The sequence below is a fragment of the Leopardus geoffroyi genome, chromosome A1 (genome assembly GCF_018350155.1).
Source record: "Leopardus geoffroyi isolate Oge1 chromosome A1, O.geoffroyi_Oge1_pat1.0, whole genome shotgun sequence".
Classification (NCBI taxonomy): domain Eukaryota; kingdom Metazoa; phylum Chordata; class Mammalia; order Carnivora; family Felidae; genus Leopardus; species Leopardus geoffroyi.
The window spans coordinates 180,650,641-180,670,795 of NC_059326.1; the positions used below are offsets into that span (position 1 = coordinate 180,650,641).

General features: G+C 47.3%; 1 protein-coding gene and 1 long non-coding RNA gene across 24 annotated transcripts in view; one reads left to right on the top strand and one right to left on the bottom strand.

The window, feature by feature from the left end:
- Positions 1–7,474: 7,474 nt before the first annotated feature.
- LOC123611041 overlaps positions 7,475–20,155 on the top strand; it is a 57,412-nt gene continuing 44,731 nt past the window's right edge. For both annotated transcript variants that reach the window (XR_006718387.1, XR_006718390.1), the window contains exons 1-2: positions 7,475–7,727; positions 14,614–14,746. This is a non-coding gene — a long non-coding RNA (uncharacterized LOC123611041). The remainder of the gene's footprint in view (positions 7,728–14,613; positions 14,747–20,155) is intronic.
- TENM2 (teneurin transmembrane protein 2) overlaps positions 17,113–20,155 on the bottom strand; it is a 1,977,527-nt gene continuing 1,974,484 nt past the window's right edge. For 21 of the 22 annotated variants that reach the window (XM_045502305.1, XM_045502315.1, XM_045502361.1 and 18 more), the window contains one exon: positions 17,113–19,268. In XM_045502305.1, the coding sequence (XP_045358261.1) occupies positions 18,507–19,268 (762 nt within the window). In that variant the 3' untranslated portion in view covers positions 17,113–18,506. The remainder of the gene's footprint in view (positions 19,269–20,155) is intronic. The other variant, XM_045502490.1, reaches the window with a different exon arrangement.

Consider the following 20,155-nt stretch of genomic DNA (forward strand, 5'->3'; position numbering starts at 1 on the left):
CATTTTACAAGTAGAAGGGGTGTCTGAATAATGACTCATTGCCCTTGTTTTTACCAGTTCCATTTTACAGATGTGTAAACTGAGATTCTAAGACATAAGGTGACTTTCTTGCAGTGACATAGCATATAATAGAGTCAAGATTCCAACTCAGCTCCTTCTAGTAAGTAGGTTTTGGCTTCTGAATTCATAACTGTGTGGGCTCGAGAGTGTCAGTGAAAGAGGAACTTCAGGACACAGTCTGGTTGGAAGGGGGTAGAGGAGTATCCAGGAGATTATCTTGAACTCCTGCTTTCATTTGAATTGCTTATCTACTTGGAGTGGCTGGACATGGGAGCCGGCATACTGAGGTCATAGCTGAGTTTACAATGAGAGGGCAGGATTGAGGCAGGGGTTCTGAGTTCTAAGCAGAAGATAGGCCAACCTGATTCTTTACCTCTACCAGTGCTTTCAACAAGACCCTCCTGGGGGATTAGGTATCAGGGGTTTGAAGCCCAAGCTGTCGCCATTGGAAGGAGGAGCACTTTTCTCCCCATGCTGCCTGCCTCTCTCCCCCCTTTTTATCCCTTTCTTGTTCATTTACTAACTGAACTGGATTTCTTCTGGACAGGAGGCTACCCTGGGGCTGGTAGGAGAGGTTTTGACTTTCCCATCCAAGAGTCTTCTGGGTACTGGGGGCTAGGAGCTGTCGAGTCTTTCCCTGGAGAATGAGGAAATGAATTCTGCACTGAAGGAGGAGGTGGAAATCTCAGTTTCAAGGGTGGGGGTGTGGAGAGGAGAGAGAGAGTGTGAGCAGAGGGAGGGAGTTCCTGCAGAGCAGCGCTTTCCTCTGCCCCCACCCCAGCAGCAGCAGAGGAGCCCTGGTGGGAAATAGGGGTGGGGGTGCAAGTGCAATAACCAGCAAGCTGGCGGAAAGAAGCCTCTCCCGAGTATTTATAGAGCTTGCATCGCCATGGTACCCAGGCGCTGAAATTAAACTCCAGCCCAACTGCTTAGAGACGGGTGGGAAGAAAGGCTCTTTACCTGTCCATTGCTCACAGTTTGACGTCTCATTCTCAGAATTTTAGATGAGCAATCTGAGGGAATTTTGTAAGATACTGGCAAGAAGAGTGTAGGGCTGGGGCTTAAACCCAGATAAGTTGCCTCAACAGGGGGGCTGGCGGAGTAGTGGAAAATACATAGGCGGGGAGAAGAAATCCGTGCGCGAAACTTGGCTCTGCATCTTGGCTATTGTGTGGGGCTTTGAGCATATGAGACTGCATCTCCTTGAGCTTCAGTTTCCTTGTTTGTAAAATGAGAGCAACAGTACCCACTTCCCTGTCAACATGTGACAACTACATGAGCTGATGTAAATGAAGTACACTCTCAGCCCCTGAAACGCAGTGGTTCTTTTAAAGGTGGGTCCCTTTCTTTCTCAGCTCCTTAGTCATTTATTCAACCAGACTCTTGTCTGTCAGCTGTGTACCAGACCATGGGTGAAGCACTCAGGACACAGGGTGGTTTCTGGACTCATGGAGCTTAAGTTTGGCAAGGGGGATATACAATGTACAAATCAACAACTGAAGAAGTAATTGCACATTGTGGTCAAAAACAAGACAGGAACAATGGTGCTATGATAAAATTTCATAGGGTGGGGATTGGTAGAAAATCTACTTTACATAGAGCCAAAGTAGAAAGCCCTTCTGAAGGGTAACATTTCTCCAGAAAGCTGAGGTGGCCAGCAATGTCAAGAGGCAAGGCATGTACATTCCAGCCTATGGGAGCAGCAGAGAGAAAGACCCTGAAGATTTGGTGTGTTCAATGCCCCCAAAGAGCACTGTTTCCATTTCACTGAAAACCACAGGAGGTTGTTTCCATGAGGGAAACAAGGTAGGAGGTGGTCACCCTAAAATCTTGCAAGGTTCTCCAAACACATGGCTTCCTGCTCTGTCATTGACACACTGATTCAGACTGAACAGAGTTCTTTCTCCTCAGCCCTGGTTACTCAGCTGGGTACTTAGCCTCCAAAGGTCTGAAACAGCTCAGTAAAAGGTTAGATCCTTTGTTTACTCCATCTTTAATTTTCAAAAGTTTAATTGCGTGTCTCAGTATGAATTTCTCTGGGTTCATCTTGTTTGGGGTTCACTAAGCTTCTTGAAGCTGTAGTTTGATGATTCCTGTCAAAGTTGGGAATTTTTCAGCCACTATTTCTGATTCCTTTTACAGTTCCACCCTTTCTCCTCTCTTTGTGGGACTCCCATCTTTTATTATAGTTCCACAGATCCCTGGGGCTCTGTGTTTCCCTCCACCCCCCCCACCCCCCGCCCAGTCTATTTTCTCTCTGTTGTTCAGATTAGGTCATGTCTGTCCGTTGTTCTCTTTTCCAGATCACTGATTCTTTCCTTTGTCTCTTACCTTCTGCTCTTGAACCCAGGCACTGAGCTTTTCATGTCTGAGTTGTTAAATTTTTCAGTTCAAACATTTCCATTTGTTCTCCTTTATGTCATTTATTCCTCTGCTAAGGCTTTCTTTCTTTCTTTCTTTCTTTTTTTCATTTTGTGTTAACTGTGTTTATCATTACTTATTGAAGCATTTTTACCATGACTGCTTTAAATTTTTTGTCAGAAATTCTAACATCTCTATCGTTTTAGTGTTGGCATCTATTGATTGTCTTTTTTTAAAATTCAGTTTGAAATCTCCCTGATCCTTGTTATGCTGAGTGGGTTTTTTTTTCTTTTTCTTTTTCTTCTTTCTTTTTCTTTTTGTCTGAAACCTGGACATTTTTATATTATGTTCTGAGACTCCGGATCTTATTAAACTGGTTGTTAGCTGGCTTTCTCTGATACTGTTCCAGCAGAGGTGGGGGATGGTTGAAGGGGGTGGGGAGATATGGCACCTGGTTACTGCCAGGTGGAGGTGGAAGTCCAAATTCCCACTTGGTCTTGTTGACACCTGGGAGGTACCCTTTGGCCTTCTCTGACACAATCCCAGGAGTGTTGGGGTTCCTTATTAAAGCCTCTTAAAGAGGGAAGCTTAGGGTTCCTACTTGGCTTTTGCTGGTGTGACTGAAAATTGGGCCACAGTTTTTTTTTTTTTCCATGGTATTTAGCTAGAGTAAGATGGTTATTGTCTAAATGATTTCTGTGTGCTAGTCTGCCCCTTTTCTGGCCCTCTGGCTGACTTTTGTCAAACATTTTTTGTATGGACCTATTGACATTTCTGGGTTTTCTGTTTCTCCAGCACAACAGTCAGGGACATGTGAAGCAAAAAGAAAATCCAGGGAACCCGTGTCATTTCTCAGGTCCTGAGGTCCCTAGCCACCTGACTCCTTTTCTGCACTTGAAGAGTTGTCCTACATTTGTTTTCTGTATAATGTCCAAAGGTCTTGGTTGTACTTAGTGGAAGGAGTAGGGAAAAGTATACCTATTCCTTCTTTCTAGAAGCAGAAGTTTATTGCTTACCTTGAGCCAACAAAACTCAGTGTGTCTAAGTTGGAATTCACCCCTTTTCCTGCAATTAGTTGCTTCCCTGTTCCTCCTCCCCACTCTACATCCCTATTTCCATTCATGTTTCCTACAGTTATCTAAGTAGGAAACTGAGAATTCTGCCTTTGTGGCCTCCCGTACTCTCTTCCTTCTTTTTGACCTAAGCCCTAGCTCAGGCCCTTTTGTCTGATTCTTGTCATTTGTTTTTTATTTATTTTTAAGAGAGAGAGAGAGAGAGAGAGAGAGAGAGCAAGCACGTGTGAGCAAGCTGGGGGAGGGGCAGAAGGAGAGGGAGGGAAAGAATCTTAAGCAGTCTCCACACCCAGCCTGACATGGGGCTCAGTCTCACATCTGTGAGATCATGACCTGAGCTGAAATCAAGAGTTGGACACTTAACTGAGCCATGCAGGCTCCCCTGATTTTTTTTCTTTTTTAATGTTTATTTATTTTTGAGAGAAAGAGAAAGTGTGAGTGCAAGCATGGGAAAGGCATAGAGACAGAGGAACAGAGGATCTGAAGTGGGCTGTATGCTGATAGCAGAGAGCCTGATGGAGGACGTGAACTCACGAACCGTGAGATCATGACCTGAGCCAAAATTGGATGTTTAGCCGACTGAGCCACCCAGGTGCCCCATGACTGTTGTCATTTGAATGGTGTCTTAACTGATCTCATGACTTGTAGTCTCCCCAATCTCTACCCCTCCAGAATACCTCCTAATCTTTTTGAAGTGACTGTCGACAGGTGCATTCCTCAGAGTTAAACTGGAATATAGACTGAAAATGAATACATGTGGAAAATGTTGGCTTTGATAAAGAGATTTCTTTACGGAAGGACTTCTCAGAGCATTCGGTGTACCTACATCCACAGTGAATTTTTCCAAGAAAGCCATACAGAATGCAGAATTGCCCGAACTTTTTGACTACCATATCCTATTTCTTCCTGAGGCATCTCTGGAATACGGTGATATAAAACAGAGGTTGGCAAATGTTTTCTGTAAAGTACCAGATAATAAATATTTTCAGCTTGGGAGGCCATATGGTCTCTGTTGTAACTACTCACCTCTTCTGTTGTAGCTGAAAGCGGCCATACACAGTATGTAAACAAGTGGCTGTGTGCCAGTAAAACTTCATTTACGAAACAGACCTCTGGCCTGCAGGTTTTGGTTTACCTACCCCTGTTCTAAAACACTACTTTAATTACAGAGACTTGGGTGTCACCCTAGACCTCTCCCTTTCCTCTACTTCCTGTGTACATCCCACCTGCCAGGGCCTTGAACCCTATCTCCAAAGTATATACATCTGTTGTGGTCTCCATTTCCACTTGTGCTACTTTAGATGCAGGCCGCCATCACCAGCACCTTATGCAGCTCCCAGCTGGCCTTCCTTTTTCGCTTATCCCATCATTCTGTAGAGTGTGACAGAACATTTGGTGTTAACCTCTTAACAGCTCTTCACTGGTCTTAGGATAAAGTCCCAGCAACTCCATGCGTGTTGTAGGGTCCAGTGTGGACTGATCCTGGTGTGCTCTCCCAGTCTTGATTCCGTGCCTCCTGTGTGACTGAGTTTGTGTATGTGCCTTATACATGCTCTCTCTCCTCGCTCTGGACATGCACCCAGGCTCTTTTTCCTGTTTAGGCTACTCCCGCTTTGTCTTCAGCTGGTGAATTCTCCTTCAGCTTGCAGCTTAGATGTGCCTTCTTTCTTCACTGTCCACGGTTGGGTTGTGTGTCCCGCCATCTACTTTATTCTTTAGCGATCTGGCCTTATCATTAAAAAAATTTTTTTTAAGTTTATTTATTTATTTTGAGAGAGAGTGCACCTGCATGCAAGCATGGGAGGGGCAGAGAGAGAGAGAGAGAGAGAGGGAGAGAGAGAGAATCCCAAGCAGGCTCCACACTGCCACAGATGCGGGGCTCAAACTCAGGAACCGTGAGATCGTGACCTGAGCTGAAATCAAGAGTTGGTCACTTAACCGACTGAGCCACCCAGGCACCCCTCTAGCCTCATCATTTTATTTCTTTATTTCTGTTTTTTTTTTTTTTTCCTTTCTCCCTACTGGACCATAAACCCTGTGAGGATAGGGTTGTTTACTTTATTTTTCCCACATACCCAGTGCCTAAAGGCAGGCCTGGCACAGAGTGACATGGGCATGTGTCAGAGGACATACCTGATCAGGGCCTAAGATTCCCTGCCACCACCTTTTAACCATTTTTCCTCCTTGTCGGGAGCAGATGGCATTAATCTGCTGGAAGAATTATGAGTCCATATGCCCCTCTAAGAAATAATTTGCCCATCTGTGGTGAGGAATAAGCATGCAGCATCCAAGGGTCCTTATGGAAAGATTTTTCTTCCTCGTTTGAGTCGGAAGGTTCTTTCTCAAAAGTCTTTATTTGAGAGCTCTCTAACTTTCTTTACAGAGTTCTATATCTGTCAAAACATGAAGAAGAAGCCAAATGCAATGATCCACAAGTGTATCCTGGAGTACCTTTTTAAACAAAAAGCTACAAAGAGCATCCTTGGGACAGCTGGGAAAACACGAAGAGGAACTGTGTGTTAGACAATATGATGTCGGTGTTAAGGGTCTCACAAGTGGTCATGGTACTTACTGTAGTTATGTAGGAGGATAACCCTCCTACATAAGGCAGAGGCATTTAGAGCAAAGTGTCATGATGTCTACAACTTATATTCAAACAATTTGGTGACTAGTTGAGCATTTCAGAGGGAGGGAAGGAGAGAGAAGACACATATGGACAAACATGTTAATTGGCGAATAATATCAAAGGTACTGTATATTTTATTCAGCTCTCATCTTAGCACAGCATCTGGCATGGGATACACCTCTGAAAATGTTGGCTGAACTGTGACAGCAACAACTAGATGGCCTAAAAGTGTGCACCGAGTTAAGATGATCTATTGTCTTCCTATTTATGAACTTCAGATATTGGGCTGTGAGCAGCTTTGTAACCACAAACCAGCCAACAGTCATCTCTCTCCTGATAAACCAAATGGTCTGAGCTCCAAATATGTTTCAAATTGCTTAACATTTTTACAGTAAGCCTTTATAAAGGAAACCAAACAAAGATAGGGAAGACACTTGCCCAGTTATAGTCCAAGTTAGGGAAAAGAAATCTGGGTTTGGATGTGACTGTGATGTTACAGTCTCTGATCCAAAATAAGGATGGAGACACGCTCTGGCCCGTCTTCTTGGACAGCTCTCTGGATGTCCCTTACGAGCTCAGCTGCAGGTGGCATGCAGCCTCCGGTGTCCACCCCATGCTCCAGTTCAATGACTGAAATTGCCTGGAAGGCTGAAGACTTGCACCTGCAAGGATCAGCAGGGATCCTTGGGCAGGTGGAACCCCTTCCCTGGCCTCAGTCACTTGGTGTCTTACGTTGCTATTTCATGGTGATCATACATAAGGTCCAGCCCGGAAGAGGAAGCCCCTACATTTGGCAGCCCTTAAGTCAATGTGACAGGCCTTCAGAGACTGGCTTGCCCTCCGACATGGCCATGGGCCAGAGGATGGGATGAGAGCAGGCATCAGGTAAGCCCTGTAGGTGTCTCATCTCTGTCACCAGGGACTTCTGGGGTGGGGGTGGGGACAACAATGAGGGATAATAATGACAATTGTGGCCACTGACTGAGCACTTACCTGTTCCAGGCACTGAGCTGGCACTTCCCACACTTCTAGCCTCAAAATTTAAGTAACCCAGGATTCAGCCCTGGGCCTGCCTGACATTAAGATGCAGGCTATAGGGTAGCCGATGTAATGTAAGCAACTCCCCACCCCGGGAATGTAGAAGAGTCCAGTGGCACATGGGGTCTTGGTAAAGTTCTAGGTTAATCTAAATGGTGGTATAACTCATTATGAGGGCACAGAGAGTAAGAAACTCCTCCCTTCCACAGGTTTTCTTGTTTAGCTCCAGCACCTCCGAAAAGAAACTAATTTCCAATCAGCAAGTTAATAAGTAACACAGTTGCCCCTACGAAGGTCAAGGGTCACGAGCGTGCTATCAGTGAGTGCCTAGATTGGGCAGGGGGATTCCTGAGGGAGGTGGGAGGCAAATTCTGTCTCCACTGGAACCACCGACATGGACACAGCCCACGGCCTGGAGTTTGTTCGGCCCAGCCCTCCTGTCCGCAGGGAGGCCAGGAACTCCCTTCTTCCAGGTGGTGGGGAAGCTCTCCATCTGTACCTCGTCTGATGAAGCGCGAGCTGCGGCTCGCATCACAAACGGAGCTTCTGAGCCAGAAAGCTGGCAAACCGTAAGTCCAGAGAGCCTCTGAGGAATGAATGAACGCGTGTGTTTTGTGAACTTCAAAGGGTCATGCACAAATAAGTGACAGGTGTCTGAGTCTAGGCTTTGGCGGTGACTGGTTGCTGCTCCTGAGCCTGATTCTTCAGCTTCGCCTCTTGTACTGAAGATGAGTTGGGCTGACTTCTTCCCATCTGCACTCGAGAACCAGGGCCTGGGATGTGGGCCGTGTGTTTGGGACAGCGTGTGTTGTGTGCCTGGAGGTAGGGAGCGTGTATCTGCACTCTCAGATGTCTGTGGAGCCGACAGACCAGGTGGCTATTGCCACAGAGGTCCACTGTGTTGCTGAATCCACCACACGGGTGACGTTCTTTTGTCTCTTTCCCCTTGCTGTGCCCTTCAACAAAGATGCTGGCCTGAGAAACAAACAGCAACACACACACACACACACGCACACTTCATGATACTTCTCTCTCTGCTCCCCGCACCCTCTTCCTAGATTGCTTAAAAGCACCCCCTGCAAAACACGCTGTGTTGCACCTCTCCGGAGAGGTGACAGGTGGGTCGAGGGTGTCTTGGGTTGAGTTCCCCTGGGAAAGACTCTGGGCTAGAGGTTTGCGTGCAGGCTGTTTCTTAAAGAGTGCACCAGGACCACCTGGGAAGGAGTTGAGGGCCCAGGATTGGACAGCATGGAGGTCAGGCTGTGATGGCACACCAAGGGTGATCTCAGCCAATCCTCTTTCCAGCTCTGGAGCTGGGATAGCCCTTCACCAAGGCACGCAGCCTGCTTTTGTACCCCTGTATTGACCAGACCAGTGCTAGATGACTCCCACCCTTCTACCAGACCTACCAGACAGCTCCCTTCCGAGAAGGGGGCTTTGAAGTGTCTGCAGGCAGCATTCTTGGGGCTGGTGGGGGGGAAAGGGGTGGGAGGGAGGAATAAATGCCTGAGTCCCCAACAAAGGGATCTGTGCCCACTGCAGGGGGTGGTATGCACTGTGGCCCAAACAGTGTCTTTGTGAGCTGGTTAAACCCACCCTTAAAATTTGGAAGAATGTAGAAAATGTTCTCTGGCTGCTTCTGCCACAGTTATTATTAATTTTATAATGGTGCCAGGCCAGAGTTCCTGACCCTTGAGTTTCAAAGTGCCCACATCATTGAAGTCAACAGAGAAAGCTTTTTTAAAATTGTGGTTGACACCATGTTAGATTAGTTTCAGGTGTACAATAGAGAAAGCTTTTAACCCATGGATATCCTCTGTCTTTTCCTCTCCCCATGCCTCTTTGACGTTTTTATTCTCTTTTGTGTCCTACCACCCCAACCCCACACCAGTCTCCTGGAAATTTACTGATTTCCATGATGTAGATATCCCCACCATGGCTCATTTCAAGCCACCAGGGTGATGTCACTGAACACAAGGCTGGGAGGAGACCCATGTATCAGCCTGGTGAGTGGTTCCTGAGTATAAGGAGTCCATGCTGTGTGGAGCCTCAGGGAGAAGCTGGGTTTGAGGCCATGAGGCAGTAGGGTGAGGCCTGCGTGTCATTGGTAGATGAGGGCTTGTCTGCCTTCCCTCTGTTCTTAGGGCATCATCCATACTTCATTTCAGGGACTGTGTGACCACCAGCAGAGGGGCAAGATGGGAAGGAGGAAATAAAACATGACCCTGTCATCTCGGGTCCTAGCACCTCCCCCCAAGTGCCAGGGGAAGGTCCTCTCATTTGGACTGCTCTGACAGTCATCAGTGTAACGTTCATGAGGCTGCCCCTTGCTGCAGACAGAGCCCACAGCTGTTCTGTCTCAGGAATGCTCTATGCCTCTGGCTTCTCAGGGAGGTCTGGGGGGTGGAGGGAGGATCTGGGAGGGGTGGGGCAGAGCAATCAATTCTCTCCTCCTCTCTGGGCTCATGGCTCGGCTCGTGAACTCAGCTACTGAGAACTCCCGGATGGTGAGCCGAGGAGAATCAGGGCAGAGCTTTATTAGTCTAGTTCTAGAACCCCTGGCTTGGGGGCTGTTCCTTGGATGAACATAGGCAAGTCCTGGTAAATGTCTCCTTAGGGAGAATTAGCCTCCCTAACCAGAGGGCAGAGGCTTCTTTCCAAAGGCTGTGGTCTGGGGAGAAATGAGGGAGGGAAGGGGTCAGGGGAAAATGAGCTAGAGCAGTGATTCTCAATGGAGGGTGATTCCCCCCCCCCTCCCTCCCCCGGCCCTCATAAGGCATTTGGCAATGTCTGGAGACATTTTGGGTTGTCACAGCAGGGACACTCGGGACACACAGACAGGGAACCACCACTGGCATCTAGTGGGTAGAAGCCAAGGATGCCACTAAACACCCCACACTGCACCAAGCCAACCCCCATGACAGAGCACCCCTGGCTCCAAATGTTGCTGATGGCCAGATTGAGGAAACTTGCACTAGAGCAGAGGCTGGTCCGATGGGCAGAATAACCTCTCCTTACATGGTTGACACTGAGGGGTAGTCTTGCTCTCCATATATTCAAGAGGAAAGGAGGGAGTGAGGGACATCTAGTTCCCTATACACAGTTCAACCCAGGGAGAGGTTCTCTAGGCTGGTGTTGATAAGAGGTTTCCTGTCTTCCCAAGGGAAGGAAAAAGACCCATGGTAGGTGGGCAAGAACCTTGGCAGGAAGCCGTGAGGGGCTGGATGCTTTTTTGGCTATTAAGATGCAGTCTATATCTTCCCAGGACACTAGTGATACCCATTCCCTTTTCCTTTCTTCCAAATCCCCATCACCCACTGTGTAGTTCTTTCCCCAGCACTTCTACATTGTGTTGCTATTGTTTATGTTCCTCACTAGTTCCTGGGTAGCTGTGTTTTATTCATCCTTGTATCCCTAGCACCTGGCTTTTCAACCAAACACCTAAGCTATGTTGGGCACTATTTATTGATAGAATGGACAAAATGAGTGATGTCAGTAGATATCCTATCAGCAGTTAACGTTTTTTGTCCAGGAAGTTATCTTCCTTGGGGGAACCATCCCTTCCCTCTTCTTTATGGCCCTGATGGGATTTGGGCCCATCCAAGTTCTCTGGGAGTTTGAGGGAGAATCTCTCTGCCTTTTCCATGGGTACCATGGGGACGTAGGTGAGAGGGTGCTAGTAATCATCTTTCCCACATGTGGAGAAAGTCCACCTGGGAATAAAGCCACATCTCAAGGGAAGCAGAACTGGAAGGGGAGCAAAGACATCCTTTGAGTGTCTGGATCCATGCATGTCTGAAGCCATCATGTTTTTGAACTTCCCAGTTTTTGCTTTGAGTTAGTTGGGGTTCTGTCACATATCATCTCTAGTCTCCTGATTAATCTAGTGATGCCACCTGGGGGCAGAGCCAAGCACTGTTCATTGTCTCCATCTCCCGTAGCTCGTGTGCTTGCCTTAAAGGCAGCTGGACAGATTGCTTCTGGCCAGGGGCCCCGCCTTGGAATAAAATCTACATGAGGTTGTGAGATCGAACCCTGTGTCAGGCTCCTTGCTGACAGCGTGGAGTCTGCTTCGGATTCTCTCTCCCCTCTTCTCTCTGCTTCTTCCTGCCTGTGCTCTTTCTATCTCAAAATAAATAAACTTAAAAGAAAAAAAAAAAACCTGAAAAAGGTGGAGGGAAAGTAAAGAAGCATGTTAGAATGAAATCTGCATGTATTTGGCTGAGCTAACACTAAGATAAGGGCTGTGGAGGGGGTGGCCCAGGAGTGGACATGATGGTAATAGACTGGGAACAGAACTTCCAGCCCCCTGGGAGGGGCGTATTTTGTTGTGCACCTTCTGGTTAGTTACTTCAGCTCTTTAAGCTCCTCCTGGCCTCTCAGGTGGTGGTAAAATTCAAATACAATCCATGTGGGCAAAAGGGTTTATGAATGTATAAGCGTAAGGAGATCACTTTCACTGCCACTGGAGTTGGTTTAGAGGGAGAAGGCAGCCAGGGTGGGGAGCCATTGGAAGGGTGTAGAGAAGGGAGAGTGGGAGAGAATGAGGGGAGCACTAAAGACAGGTGGGGACAGGCAAGAGGAGGTTCTGTTCTGCCCAGGCCTGGGGACCCTGGAGCCCTGGGAAGGCTTGTGGAGCTGGTTTGGGTGCCAAGTGGTCACCTCCTACTTACTGAGAACCCAGATAAGGACCCAAGCAAGGCATTCCTAGTTCCTCTCTGGCAGGATGGCCACTGGGAAGGTTGTCCTTGAGGGGTCACAGGCCTCCCACCGTTAGGGCCTGCTAGCAGAGAAAGGCCCTTTTGCTTTATGTAGCTTGTGTGGTAGGAAGATGGAGGGGGCAGTGGAACCTTGACTTCTTCACAAATCAAGACTTCAAGACTGGGACTGTGTGTGCAGCTAGTTTCAAGGCGGGAGCCCCACCTTCAGTCCTCACTGACTAAGAATAATAGTAATTTGTGGTCAGTCAGTAGCCATCCCTATGTGCTAGGCACTAGATTGGGTGTTTATTGCAACAATCCTGTGAGATAGTATTCTACCAATTTTACAGGGGAGGAAACTGAGTCTTCAGAGGTTAAGAGCCAAGGCTTAGCTGGAACAATTGGGATTTAAAGCAGCGTTTGTTTTTTGTTTTTGACTCCAAAGACCATAATTCAAAAAAGTCTTGATGTTTTCCCTGAATAGTAGCTTACTATTTAATATGCACTTGTTAAGTGACCGGCACTGCCCAGCACTTTACATGTAAACCCGTCTGGAGCCGACAGACGCAGCTCTAGGAAGATTTTGTGGGAAAGGCCGCCATCTAGTGGCCAAACTGCAAGCCCAGCATTTTCCAGGAAGAAGTGATCGCTGGGGAAGGTGGGGCTTTGGGAAACAGGAGAAGTCAGTGCTGGTGCAGCCTTGCTTTTGGAGAGCTGCTGCACAGTCATAGTGCCAGCTCTGGGCATCAGAGGAGGCTCAGGCTGCCCAGCTGCCTCAGGATGGAAGGTGGGACTTGGGTGTGGCAAACCAGAATTGTCCTGGAAAGTCCCAACTTGGGCCCCTCAGAGGCTCCCTAAAGGTAAGCCTTAGACTTCTTAAACCCCTCTCCTGAGGTGTTGAGTACTTTCACTGGAGTGGGATGGGGAGGAGAGACGTTGGTGCACATGAGGCTTTCCTTGGAGAGCTACACTGGGATCCTGCCCTTGATGCTCTGTGTCGTACAGACACTATCCCCAACATGCAGGGAGTCCCACAGCCTCGTCCTCCCTTCTCTAACGGTGTTTTGAGGAGCTCTCCTTCTGTTCTCCCCAATCGCCCCAGTTCAGGTCCTCAATCTGGGCTGGTACATTCGGGCTGTTACAATTTCCCAGGCTCTATTTTGTTGGCTCCCCTTTACTCCCTTCTTTGCTAGTGGAAGGATTTCCTAATCGTGGAGGGTGGAGGAACCCACGTAGGCCCCCTCCAGCCCTGCAGGAGAATGTCCAGCTTCCTGGCCTGATTTTCATTCCTGCTTCAATCTCTCCCACACTCCTCATCCCAGGCCTGCGCCACCTGTTGGGCTCTGACCTGGTGCTTCTCAGTCCTGGCAAGGCTGCACGTGAAAATCTCATGGGGAGCTTCCATACCTCCCCGTGCCCACAGCCCTGGAGATTCTGGTTTAATTGACCTGGGACCTGGAGGTCATAGGTATGTTTTGAAAGCCCCCAGCTGATTGTAATACGTGGCCAGGGGGCTCATGCATAGCCATTGTTCCAGCCTTTCTGGACTTCTCCCCAGTCGACTTGCATATTTTTTTCTCTCTCCTGTGTCTAACACACACTTCCCTCTCAGCCCAGAGTGCTCTCTTCCACCTTTTCCAAATGACACTCTCTTACCTGTGAAGGCTCAGCACAAATGCTCGTGGAGAGAACTTGCAGCCCTCTCCTCTAGGCTTCACATTTTTGTTTATTTTCTTTTAGAGAGTGTATGTGTGTGGGAGGAGCTGAAGGGGAGAGAGAGAGAGAGAGAGAGAGAGGAAAGAGAACGGACAAATCTTGAGCAGGCTCCATGCTCAGTGTAGAGCCCAACTCGGGGCTCAATCCCATGACTCTGGGATCATGAACAGAGCTGAGATCAAGAGTTGGACGCTCAACCAACTGAGCCACCCAGGCACCCCATGGGATTCATATTTTTATGCATCACTTCTGTGTGCCCTTGAGCCTACTGTGTCCCATTGATTGGCTTGTTTCTCCTCACACCTTGGACTATGAGATCTTGGACCGTGAGATACTTATCTTTGTATGCCCAGCTTCTAACATGCCGGACAAAATTGTGCTCGGTGATTGAATATTGATGGATATCAACATTGATGGGTGTCTTTCTCACATAGTCTGTCTTCATGTTGCTGAGACCTTTGACCTTGCAAATGTCAATCTTTCTGAAGAGCCCTTGAGGCTATGAACCAGGGTTTCACACTGAGAGTACCTGTTCATGTTCCCTAGGTCTGGAAGAGGGGAATTGCCATGTGGAGTGCGATTTGAGGGAAGGTCCTCCTTCATCTTCCCAACCCCTGCATAAAAATCTCACCCATGTGATGAATGGCTCATTCCTCAATTTTCACACTTAGAAAACCTGTGCTTGGAGCAAAGATTTAAAAGTAATAAAAACTAACATTTCCTGAGTACTTAGCGTACATTAGTGATACATACGGTATCTTATTTAGTCATCATGGCAGCCTTGTTCTTACTAATCCTCACGTACAGGTGAGGGAACAGAGGCTCTTGGACATGAGTTACATGTCAGAGACTGCTTGGGCTCACTAATATCCAGTCTCCTCTTCTGAAGGTCAGAGTCAAACTACATTTTCTAGTCTCTGTTGCAGCAGGTGGGTCCATGGATATATGAGAGTGGAGAGGTTATGTCTCATTTTCAGGTAGGGCCCATTCAAAATAAAATAGTTACACACGTGGTCTTGGGTCTTGTGTCATCAACCAGCTCAATGGAGAGGATGTTGAAGATTCTGAAGACCTAGAAGACTGAGCCACAAGGTGAAAGGAGGCTGGGGCCCTGAGTGACTGAATGGAGCAGAGCCATTCCCATCCCTGACCCACAGTGGATGACTATATGAGTAAGAATTCAACTTTTTTTGTGTTAACTTATGCTGGGTATATCTCTTATACAACAGCTATTACTATTTACTCTAATCATCTCAAGCTCCCATGTTTAGGGAGTCATGGAGTTAGAACGTGTTTCCAGGCAGGCCGTCTTTGCACAATTCTATCCCCTGCACTGCCTTTCCAGAATTCTGTATAAAGGTACAAATGCTCTGGGAGAGGTCAAGAATTTCCTCCCATCATTCTAGGACCATTCTAGCCTGAGAAAAGGCAGGAGAGGATTTTTACCCAAGGCAGTCTTCCCCTTTCATGTTACTGATTCATGTGTGTGTATTGTGAGGGCTTGGACTGGTCTAGGTGTAGGAGGAAACTCATAGATAATTCAAAGATGGTTGGCATACAAGAGGAGAGTTTCAGGTTCTAGTGAATTTCTGGTGACATTTTGTGATTCCCTGTCTGCCACACTATTTGGCCACCCCTTTGGGTCTACCTGCCACCTAAGAGTCTGGTTGGGGCAGAGGAGCTCTGGGCTAAATGAGCTCCCCACTGGCTTCTTGCTTGTGATTAACTGTCATGTTTTGTCCCACTGTCTGCTTCTACCCAGGGAGACACAACACAGTAACACCTTTGTAGCTCCCAACAAACCAGGATTCAGGCTGGCCCCATGATCAGTTGGAGGCTGCTCTGTGAGTATATATCCAAGTGACCCTGACACCATTCAGATTAAAGGCAGGTAGCAGCTGGACCAAAGCACATAGGAGGAACTGATTCCTGCCTCCCTCCTGAAGGGAAATGGTGCAAACTCACGGCACTTGGCAAAAGTGTTGACATATGCTTCTGAGAGGGAAGTTGTCCGAAACGTGTTTGTTCCCCTGTGTGGTTTACTGAAGCCTGGCCTGCTGTGCTGATAATGCTAACAGGGCCCATGAGACTTGACAACCTGGTGTAAAGCAGGCCAGCCTTGCCTCTCTCTCCCTTTCCTTCTGCCTGGGGAAACCACCCCTGGCCTGGCTGGATGACTGGGAAGGCAGCAGGGACTCGAAGCACTGGAAGGGTCTCGGTGGTGTCCTCCCTAGATCTCCTGGGGAGGCCTTGAAGTCAGCCACAGCTAGGCTAGAATCTTATTCCACCACTTACTGGCTGTAGATAATTGGCTTTAGTTTCCTCACCTGCAGAATGAATGATACCAGGAGCTTGTCCTTGCAATCCAGCCACTCAATGCACTTCCATTTCCTTCTGAAGTCCCAAATGCCTTCGTATCAGGTCAGTGGCCGCCAGCCTTCTCCTTCACCTCACACAGATGACCACGTCAGCCATACTGTGTCCAGAGCACTTGTTTATGAAAAGACTCTCTTGTTTTTAATGAAAGAAAGACTGAAGGGTTTTTTCTTTTTAATCTGTGCATCTTCCGGTTCCTGCTAGCCTCTTTTGAGTTCAGACTGTCTCACCACAGATCCTTTGGATATTCTGTTCCCTAGGTTTGGAATGCTTTTCAGTCTCTTCACCTGGTTAACACTTTCAGCCCCCAGCAACTTCTGTGATGTTCTCACTCTAGGTCACCTCTCCAGTAATGTGCTTCCATAGCTTTATACATCTATCCTTCTTGGCGCTTAATACCCCTGCCATTTTCACTGCTTAGTGTAATGATTTGACTATCATCTGTTTACATCCTTGACCCTTAGTTTCAAGAGGCGAGGACCCATGTTTATGCCTGCCCACCTCCTTTATCCCCAGAACTTAGCACAGGACCTGGCACATGACAAGCTCTCCGTATAATGTTGCTGAATGAATGAAAGATGAGGATTAAATGAAAATATTGTGTGCAGAGCACTTAGCACTGTTCTTGGCATTAGTAAGCATCAATAAATATTAGCTATTGATTATGGTATTCCTCTGTGGCCTTGGTGGAAGAAAATTCATCCAAATCATAAGCGTTCTCCTTATTTGGGTTGCCCCAAGTGTGCAAATATGGGAGTAAATTAATCTGGAAGAAAATATAAACACACACAAATACATGCACGTCTCCCAGTGAGGTGAGAGGGTTTGCCCTCACTTCCTGCCAGCACTTCCTGGAAGTAGAACGTGGCATCAGGGAGAAGCCTGACTGTCCCTTGAGGGCTGGAGGGACCCACCCATGCATGGATCCAGCCCCAGGCCCAGACTTTCCTCACTTCTGATCCATGCAGAAAAGGGGGCTGCAGATGTAGGCAGAGATCATTCTAGCACTTAGAGCAGTTTGGGGAGCACTGAGCTGCCTTCTAACAAAAGTTCCTCCCAAAGTTTGAAATACCAGCTCAGTCTGTATGTCTAGGAAGCTCCCTTTTCCTCCATCAGCCTTTACATTTTCCTCACCTCAAAGCATTTCCACAGAAGACCAGTGTCCACAGGAGTTTTAGAGACTTTATTTATGTATAAACAATTTAAACACTTTGCCATAAATTATCTTTGCCTGTCCCTAGTCTTTGCTTAGCAGCAAATTAAAATTAATATAAAAACTCGATGAACAATTCATACATGTATATTACAAAAAAGTTCCTGTACCAAAGTTCTTATTAGACTTTTTTTTTTATTTTTTATTTTTTGTGTTTTTTTTTTTTTTTTTTTAATTTTTTATTTTCTCTCCTCGTGGTGACTGTCATGTGATTGTCTTCAGTTTCTGGACCAAACAAACACACTAATAATTTAAAATCTGAAACGGTGATTGTGCCTTGAGGCTTATGTATGTACAGGGTGATCTGAAGTGGTGCCCATTAGCAAGAGTGTCACAATGCCACACCTCTACTGCAACTGATACCCACGAACTACGGAATCTAAACAGACTACACCCTGTAACTGCGTATTACTGTCCACAATGGAATCTTCAAAGACAAAAGAGTATGAAATTTATCTGTAGTGATTATAGCCACCATTTTGAATTAAATTGTACACTCTGCGCTCAAATAAATTAACTCAGGCCGGACTAAGTTGGGACCTGAGAGTTAAGTGCTGAACGGTATTATCTCGCTTTGATTTTTTGATAGTAATTTCCTTTTGTGTGTGTGTGTTTTTAGTTTTTTTTTTTTTCTTTCTTTAAAAAGTATTTCCAGTGCTCACTCTTTCACTTGTATCCCCCCCCTCCCCGGTCGCTACACACAAATCACCCCCAAAGTCGTGTTTTCAATGCACCTGTACTGGTTGAAACGAAAACGTCTGTGGTATTTGTCCAACAAGCAGTCTGAATCGATTTCCTCAGCTGGTCTGTGACGCTGGCCCTGGTGGATGTGTCTGCGTCGCTCACGTGTGGATGAGTGAGGTAATAGAATAGGAGGCCTTCTCGTCTTCACGTCTTTGTTTTTCGGTCGTGTGTACGTGTTTTGTTTTTTTGTTTTTTGTTTTTTTTGTGTGTTTTGTGTTTTGTTTTTTTTGTTTTTCTGTTCTCTTGTTCCTTTTAGACATTTCACGTCTTTTTTTTTTTTTTTTTTTTTTTTTCCTGTGTAGACCCAGAACAAGTGGGTCATATTTTAGGGGAACTTGAAACATTTTGTGTGTTTGTTCATTCATTCGTTTGTTTTGTTTTCCTCAGAATTTTCAGCCAGGCTTTAGTCTACTTCAGGATGTGGGACTTCTTGCTTGGATAGTAGCATTTGAACTCAAAAAATGTGAGCTTCCTTGCCACTTGGTATCCTAAAGCAGCCCGGCCTTAGTGCCCCTGTTAGGTCTTCATCTCCTTAGGAGAGGAGATAACAGTTACTCCCGCCAAGCCATCCAGACAGGGAATGGCAGCAGATTATTTTGTTACCTCTTTCCCATCTCATTCTGTCTTAAAAACTGGATGTTGCTGCTACTGTCTGCAAGCTCTGGGTATTGCTCTACAGGAAGCACGTAATACCCCTCATAACCTTGCACACGTCCCGTGCTCAGGAGCTGCTGCTTCTCGCCCTCAGTCCACAGGCGGCTCCCCTCTCGCCCATCCCTGGCTTTCTGCTGCTCCTTGGCCCAGGCAGTGCCCAGGGCCCTCTGTCTCGCCTGGTCCAGGACGCGGGCCTTCTCTTCGTCCAGGGTGTCGGGGGTGAGGCCGTAGCGGATACTGAGCAGCAGCGTGGAGTACTGGAATTCAATGTTGGTGAACCTTCGAGTCCTGCCGTTGACCAGCAGTGTGGGCTGCGACACGGTCACGTTCACCCCGCTCTCTAGCACCTTGCGGCCGATGGTGGTGCCCAGTGTGACCAGATCACCGTCGGCCGAGCCAATCTTCACAAAGTAGTGGGTGTCCTTGCCTTCAATGCTGTAGTGCATCTTGTCTAGGTAATAGGCATTGTTCAGCACGGAAGCCACCTTGCGGCTATCCTCGCTGGCAATGCTGGACACTCCGGTAGTCACTTGTCCTTCTTTGATGGCAAACATGACGCCTTTGCCGATGATGGGTGTGGTGGTGGCAAACCAGTGGCCTGCTTTCTCTCGGATGTTGGCATGGAGCTTTTTCGAGATAACTTGCCCTTCCAGAGCCATGAAGGCCTGATTATGCCTCTCAGTTGTCTGCTGGACACCTGTAATGAGCTGTGGGCAGAAGAAAATACAGAAGGCTGAGATGATGGTCTGGGCAGCTCTTTGCATGGGCCAAGAAGCTCATTAAAAAAAGGCTCAGAAAGGGGAATGCTTGGACTCCCTGTAAGAACTAGTCTTCTATCTGTAACGATGCCAGCTAATACGTCCTACCTTTTGAAACTAGCAGAGGCTGGCTGGTTCCCAGTGCTCTGATGGTGTGACCTGTCCGCCTTGTAACTGTGACCCTAACTAAAAAGACAGTATAGAGGTTTGCCACCTTGCTGACATCTATACCCAGGCCTACCCACTTACCATGTCTCTCCATTATTGGAGAAGAGAGAGTCACTCTGCCCTCAGATGGTTTGGCAGCTGCCTTGCACACTTCAGACCCAGGACTATCCTGACCTGTAGGGCAGGGTGTTTGTTTGAGAAGCTATGAACCCTGCTGCTGTGACCTAGATTTTTTTCGAGGCCAATGCCCTGAGCATTCATTAACTTCCTTGGGTTAAGACCTTGCTACTCAAAGCATGGCTAGCAGCAGAAGAATCGCCGGGACCTGCCTTGTTAGAAAAACAGAATCTCAGGCCTTACTCCAGGCCTACTGAGTCAGAAGCTACATCTTAACGAGGCATACCCTAGGTGGTTTGTGTGCATATTAATGTTTCAGAAGCACCAGACTAAGAGGTTCTGGCATTGTGGGCCAGAGGGAATATCCCTGGGCTTTGAGTCATTTGCTTTGGATCCTAGCCCCAGTTCTGCAGAGGGACAAAATCACCATTATCTCCTTGGCCTTGAGCTCTCTACTCACAAATTACAACTCCTCTCAATTGGTGGTTGGGGGACAGGCTGGGATAATGGAAGAGGCTGTGTTTGGGAGGTAACAGCACTTAGATAAATGA